General features: G+C 42.6%; 1 protein-coding gene across 6 annotated transcripts in view; it reads right to left on the bottom strand.

Moving 5' to 3' along the window:
* The window catches only part of LOC123502746 (nose resistant to fluoxetine protein 6-like), a 49,919-nt gene that overhangs the window by 4,652 nt on the left and 37,767 nt on the right, over positions 1–7,500 (bottom strand). For all 6 annotated transcript variants that reach the window (XM_045252026.1, XM_045252161.1, XM_045252093.1 and 3 more), the window contains one exon: positions 7,251–7,470. In XM_045252026.1, the coding sequence (XP_045107961.1) occupies positions 7,251–7,470 (220 nt within the window). The remainder of the gene's footprint in view (positions 1–7,250; positions 7,471–7,500) is intronic.

Raw genomic sequence — 7,500 nt, 5'->3', positions numbered from 1 at the left:
GCTGCCTGAGGTAAGATAGCGACGCGGCTGTGAAAATGTGTGGAAAGATTATGACTGTGTAATTGACTTAAGCCGAGCAAACAAGATGGTTAATCCCTCTCCCTCTCCCTCTCGCTCTCTCTCTCTCTCTCTCTCTTGACTGCTCGAAATCTCCACACAGCTTCATGCAATATATTTTTTTTTTACTTTAGTTTAATTCGTGGTGTGTTTACAAAATTAAATACGTAATGCTTTATTGTGTAACTCCATCACACACACACACACACACACACACACAGAGAGAGAGAGAGAGAGAGAGAGAGAGAGAGAGAGAGAGAGAGATAATATAACCACCAAATTCAGGTAACACACACACACACACACACACACACACACACACACACACACACACACACACACACACACACACACACACGGTGAATTGAGTTACGTTAGATGAGGTGAGGTTGAATGAAGGCAGAGAGTTTAGGTTAGGTCAGCTCCACACACCTGCCTCCCTCGCGTGGCTGGTGAGGTGGTGCCGCTATTCAGTGTTACTTTGGTGCGCGATCTACACAGCCAGCGTGATCTATGAGTCCTTTTTTATGTAAGATGGAAAGACTGGCCAAGAGTAACAAAAGAAATGCCCACTCTGACGCCAGTTCTCTTACAGTGCGGAGAGAGTTAGCCAAAAGACAGAGATAAATATATTGAAACCTCTTAAATGAAGTCAAGTCTCATCTTTTATTCTATTTGTTTCGTGTATTCATTATGAATTAACGTCTTCTATACAGGGACATATTTTACCTTGAGTTTTGGGTATGATTAGACAATTCTATTTATATTAAGGGTATATGGAAGTCACAAGATTGATGGCCTCAGTCTTCACTATTTCAATTTCCACATAAGTTTCTCAAGCTGTTTAACTCCTTCATTACTGGAACGCATTTTTATCATGAATTTTTGGTGTGATTTAACGATTTTATTTACATCATGAAGGATCTATGGAGGTCAGATGATTAATGACCTGAATCTTCATTGTTTTAATCCACTCATAAGTTTCTGAACCTGTGGAAAATCGCCAAATAGTAAGCAGTATAAATATGAAAACACGTCCTGGTACTGAAGGGGTTAAAATCACACCAGATAGTAAGCAGAGTTAATATGAAAATAAGTCATGGTACTGAAGGGGTTAAATAAAACATTCTGCATATAGATATAAAAGAAATAGTAAAAGTAGTATTATTAGTGAAACAAAGAAGCGATGAAACATACTTTTTTTTATACCATGTGGGATTTTCACGGGAATTTCTGGGCTAAAAGGGATACTTTTAGGGGTACCTCCTATCTAAAAACCCCACCTGCTAGGAAACCATTGCCACGAGTGAGGAAGCCCAACCTACACTCGGACCGTGGACAGGATTTGAACCCGTGCGCTTGGAGACCCCTCGGACCCCAAAGACAGCCATAGTCATAGTACTGAAGGGGTTGAATAAAGCATTTCCCATATAGACAAACAAAACAAACAGTAACCGTAGTATTATCAATGAAACAAAGAAGCAATGAAGGCAGATCGCAACACTTGAATTACGAATACTATTACAACTACAATTACAGCGCCAGTGGAAAGTTTCTCAGTGTGTCTTTTAAATTAGATGGGAAGTTAAAGAATTGTAATACTATTTCACATTGATGGGGAAAAGTATGTAGCTTTTTTTATCTTCCGAGTGTTAGAAAAATAAGTATTGAGGGGTTTGCCATTTGATCACAGAGGACTAGTACTGTTTGGTGTATTATCGTATGAGTTATGTGTACACAAAGTAATGATGGCGAATTTGATGTTATGATAAATAGATAAATAAATAACGATTATTACGATGCGCGTGCCGTCCAGTTTTCACGATAACGATTCCAGTTTCCGCAATAACAATTCCAGTTTCCATGATAACGATTCCAGTTTTCACAATAACGATTCCAGTTTCCATGACAACGATTTCATTTTCCGTAATAACGATCCCAATTTCCGCAATAACGATTCCAGTTTCCATGTTAACGATTCCAGTTTCCAAGATAATGATTCCAATTCCCGCGATAACGATGCGGGTCCAGTTTCCGCGACAACGGTGCGGGCGTGGTGATGGCTATAAGCTGTCCGCCATTGAAGTGCACTTATCTACACGGGTACTAGACCAGAACGAACCCTTCCTCCCCAAGGGTCCGCCCCAGCAGTCCCGTGCGTGTGAGGGCAGTGACGATGCAACCTTGCCGCGCCTCACACGGCTCGCCATGACCAATGACCTGCCACACACCACGCCCCAGCCACTGTCATGAAGGGAGCCCTCTCACCCCAAAGGAGTCCTGCCAGTGTCTCATGGCGCACAGCGTGCCACACACCAGCCCCAGCCACTGTCATGAAGGGAGCCCTCTCACCCCAAAGGACCCCCTCGTCCTGCCAGTGTCCGGTGCATGGCGCACAGCGTGCCACACACCACGCCCCAGCCACTGTCATGAAGGGAGCCCTCTCACCCCAAAAGGACCCCCCTCGTCCTGCCAGTGTCCGGTGCATGGCGCACAGCGTGGCCTCGTTCATGGCGAGTTGTTCAGCCCGGAGCCATCACAAGCCAGGGACCCGTACACACCTTCCACCAGACTGTATGGAAGGAACCCTTATCACCCCTTTAGGACTCCCCCTGTCTGGTGAATGGCAGACATTGATCCCCTGCTCATGGCGACCCTTGCCTAGTGTGAGGCGCTGCAAGTGGATGACTATAGTGAAGCTTGAGGCCGCCAAGGAAAAGAAGGACCTGCTGCCAGTTCCCTGCCTTGGGCCCCAGGCGGACCCGACAGCCACCTTCTCCCCCCCTGCGGCGCCCAAGGCCGTCACGGCCCTACACAAATTTTGGCCGAAAGTTTTCAAACGTCACTTAAATTTTGATCCGAATATAAAATCATCGATTGCAAGTGAAAAATGACGTAAGTTTGAAAAATGTGGAAGATATAGCTGATAATGAAAAAAGAATAAAAGCTTTACTTTTCTGTGTTCACATCTTGCATGTCTCGTGCCCGCCAATGTGCGCATGTTCGTGTGTGACTGGATAGAAACAGTCATCCAGCGGCAGTGCCTGGTTAGCTTTGCAAGATCACCTACATTTGCGGATATAGAGGATGAGTGGACGTAGATTGCACGTCTTGTTCGTAAAAGAACTGCCACCTGGAAAGCTGCTTTCTTTTCATAGATGCCATTATGCTCTGTTAAAGACAAGAAATGGAACGTCTCATCATAGCCAACAGAAATCATCAAGGTGCGATGGAAGGTTGTCTCTTTTATACCTCTATGTTTTTTTTTTTTTTTTTTATCAAAATGCATAGTTTTGAATCTTTCCAATTTTTATCAGGTGCCTGAGTGTTTGCTGCAGTGTTTGAGTCAACACAATGTCCTGGCGGTTGATAGTTAACTGATGATGATTTTAACAATTTATAGTAGAATATGCTGGCCATTCGTCATGATCAATAACTGAATTTTCCTCAATTTTTCTTAAAATCATTGGTTCCAGTGTTCCACAATGTTTTCTTTGCACGTCACAATAGCTGCGTCTCCACCTTCCCTCAATCACAATACTCGGGGACCATCCATTCATCTCCATGTTTTGATTTGTTTTCTCCTTGAGCCTCGCTATCGTCTGCAGCATTCCACCTCTGTTGTGTTTTCAGCCTAACTTGAACTACGCTCGTTTTCTTTAGTGCTTGCCATTGTGCAACGATTGTTAACAGAAACAATAAGTGAGCAAACCTCGCGACACACATTAAACCAACCACAGATTGCTTCGGTGCCCACATGTCAATTGAAGCACCCAATCATAAGAGATATCTTACATAATAAAGCACACTGTCGGTCTGTCCGTCTGTGTGAGGGTGTGTCCGCTTCCCATTAAAAAAAAGGTGATTGTTATGAGATTTGGCAGGTGAGTACCCCTTGATTCAGGCAATGCCGGATAATTCTACAAGTCTTAAGTTAGACAGAACATCTAAAACTTTACATAGATGAAACTTTCAAACTATTGTTAAATGGTGTAGTGGATAAGGTGGTGAACGAGGGATCGGGCAGACGTCCACGCGTAGGTTCGAATCCCACCACATACCGCTTTGAAGCTATGCCATTTGTGGAGTGGTTTAAAGTTACCTACATGTCACCATGATACCCAGGTTCTAGGTGGTTACACTAAAGATAAGCTTGAGTGGTGATATGGGCCTTAATATGCCCACCACTATAAATAAAATTGCCTGCGCCACTTATGAACAGAAGCTTAACAGCGCTTCCCACATATACTCTTCAAGTGTGCCTACAGGCGCTATAGGCCATAACACATTAATAAAAAGGAAAAAAATTGTCTTCGTCTGCTTCATGATGTCGCCGTAGAGCAGTTTAACTCACATCTGTAGTGATGCTTAGAAGGAGGCGCAGCGCATGTCGCCGGAGTGCAGAGTGCTGTGCCGGAGTAAAGCGTGCTGTGTTACATATACTACCTTAAGCCGAACCAGAGCTGCGACGCTCGAACAGACACTTCACTCGACACCAAGACAAAGTGTTTCATTATCTTTTGAGTATGAAAGGGGAAACAACAGTAATGTTCCTTGTTGCAGATCACAATATAAAGAGTAAATCGCTTCACAAAGTAGCTCCCGTCAGGTTAAGATGGGTCAAGTTAGGTAAGGTGGAATTAGGTCAGGTCAGGTCAGCTCCACACACCTGCGTTGCTCGTCTGACACGTTAGGTTAGGTTAGGTCAGGTCAGGTTAGAAGTCACTATGCAAGATTAGGTCATCCACACACACACACACACACACACACACACACACACACACACACACACACACACACACGTACGTTCCTTGTGTGACAGGTTAAGTAAGGTTAGATCGAAATAGACACAATGAACAGAAACAGATGGAAAAAGTTAACTCTAGCGACTGATTTCACTAAACTGTGGGAATAAGGTCACATGAAGAACAAGATTGAATTAGGCTCAGATAGGTCATATAAGGTCAGAATAGATCAGCTCAACACACCTACTCCCGTGTGAGAGGTTAGGTAAAGATAGGTTAGATACAAATAAACCACACTTTGCTCAATATGACTGTTTTCCAAGGCCACAGAGATGACTGGCGGGGTTTTCAAGAGTGTTTCTCCAGTTAATAAATCAGAAATCTTATCACTCTGCCTCTAGAACCGTAAAAACTCCTTAAAAATTCATGTAAATTTAAATCAAGCCTTTTGAAAGAGTGAAAGTAAACCTCATAGTGTTTGAGAATACAACCCTGACATTTAACTTTCCCACCAGAACCGTTTTCCAAGACCACAGAGATGACTGGCGGGGTTTTCAAGAGTGTGATTCCAGTTAATAATAAAGAAATCTTGTCACTCTGCCTCTAGAACCATAAAAACACCTTAAAAAACTCACGTAAATCTAAATCAAGCCTTTTTGAATATTGGAGGTGAACTACAGAAGTGTTTTGAGAATACGAGCCTCAAAAAAGACTTTGCTCTCACTACGACTGTTTTCCAAGGCCACAAATATGACTAGCGAGATTTTCAAGAGTGTTTCTCCAGTCAATAATGCAGAAATCGTATCAATCTGCCTCTAGAAACATTAAAAACAATACCTTAAAAACTGGTGTAATTTCAGATAAAGGCTTTTGAAATAATGGAGGTGAATTTTTGGGGTTTGGTGGTACAGTGGAAGGATGCGTGCTTTGGGGTCCGAGGGGTCTCCAAGCGCACGGGTTCGAATCCTGTCCACGGTCCGAGTGTAGGTTGGGCTTCCTCACTCGGGGCAACGGTTTCCTAGCGGGTGGGCTTTGAGATAGGAGGTACCACAAAAAGTATTCCCTTTAGCCCAGAAATTCCCGTGATAAGCCCACATGGTATAAATAAAAAAATTAAAACAAAAAGCACAGAATACGTCTGTTTTCCAAGGCCACAGAGACGACTAGCCAGGTTTAAAAGAGTGTCTCTCCAGTTAATGATGCAGAAATCTTGTCACTCTGCCTCTAGAACTTTAAAAACACCCTAAAAAAAACTCGCGTGAATTCAAATCATGAAATTGTAAAGGTAAAGCACAGAAGTGTTTAAGAATACGAACCTGATAAATGCTTTGTTCTTTCATCACGATTATTTTCCAAGAGATGATTGACGGGGTTTACAAGAGTGTTTCTCCAGTTAATAATGCAGAAATATTGTCAATCTGCCTCTAGAACAGTAAAAACACCTTAAAAATCTCACATAAATTTGAATAAAGCCTTTTGAAATTGTAAGGGTGAAGCAAAGGAGACTCTCTTAACACCGTAAAAAAAACCACGTAATTTTAAATCAAGCTTTTAGAAATAGTGAAGGTGAAGCAAAGAAGTGTTTATGAATACGAGCCTCAGAAACACTTAGTTCTCTTACCATGACTTTCCCAAGACCACAGAGGTGACTAGCGGGGTTTTTAATAGTGTTTCTCCAGTTAGTAATACAGAAATATTGTCAGTCTGCCTCTAGAACCGTAAAAGCACCTTGAAAAAACACGTGTAAACTTAAATAAAGCCTTTCGAAATAGTAGGAGGTGAAGCAAAAGAAGCAGTGTTTGAGAATACTAGCTTGACATTTGACTTTCTCACCAAGACTGATTTGCAAGGCTACTGAGATGATTAGCGGGGTTTCCATGAGTTTCTCTACCTAATAACGCAGAAATCTCGTCAATCTGCCTCTTCTGCTTCTAGAACCATTAAAAAGCCCCTTATTTTTTTTCATTGTTTAGGGAAGATTAAGATTGGATATTATTAAAAGGATACCTGCTCAAAACATTCTTTCTTCCCCATTTAAAAACGCTTTTCTCTCTCACCACGACTGTTTAAAAAGCCAATAAAGATGACTAGCAGGTTTCTCAAGAGTGTTTCTCTCATCAATAATGCATAAATATTGTCAATCTGCCTCTAGAACCGCAAAAACACCTTAAAAAACTGGTGTAATTTGAGATGAAGCCTTTTTGAAATAATGCAGATGAAGCACAAAAGAGTTTGAGAATACGACTATTTTCTAAGACCACAGAGACAGTTTTCAAAATTGTTTCTCCAGTTAATAATATAGAAATCTTGTTAATCTGCCTCTAGAACCGTAGAAACACCTTGAAAAAACTCGTGTAAACTTAAATAAACCATTTCGAAATAGAAGGGGGTTGAAGCAAAGCAGTGTTTAAGAATACGCGCAGATCAGTATAGTTGCGCACCACACACCTGCATTTCCCGTGTGACAAGTGACCACCACCCACGCCACGCACAGTCCCCACGCAGGTCTGGCCAGGGAACCGTACAGGTAGGCCACTGCGGGGTAGTCCTGCCACTCCCGCTCCACCACGCCATTCAGGGACTTCCGCAGGTGGTTGTACGGGTAGAGGCCCAGCACCAGTGTGAGCCCCAGGGTGATAGCGGCCACGTAACCCAGCACCACCACCACCTAGGAGGAAAATTAAAGATGAGGAAAACA

Source organism: Portunus trituberculatus, chromosome 1 (assembly GCF_017591435.1).
Source record: "Portunus trituberculatus isolate SZX2019 chromosome 1, ASM1759143v1, whole genome shotgun sequence".
Taxonomy (NCBI): Eukaryota; Metazoa; Arthropoda; class Malacostraca; order Decapoda; family Portunidae; genus Portunus; species Portunus trituberculatus.
This window is presented reverse-complemented; position numbering and strand designations above follow the sequence as displayed.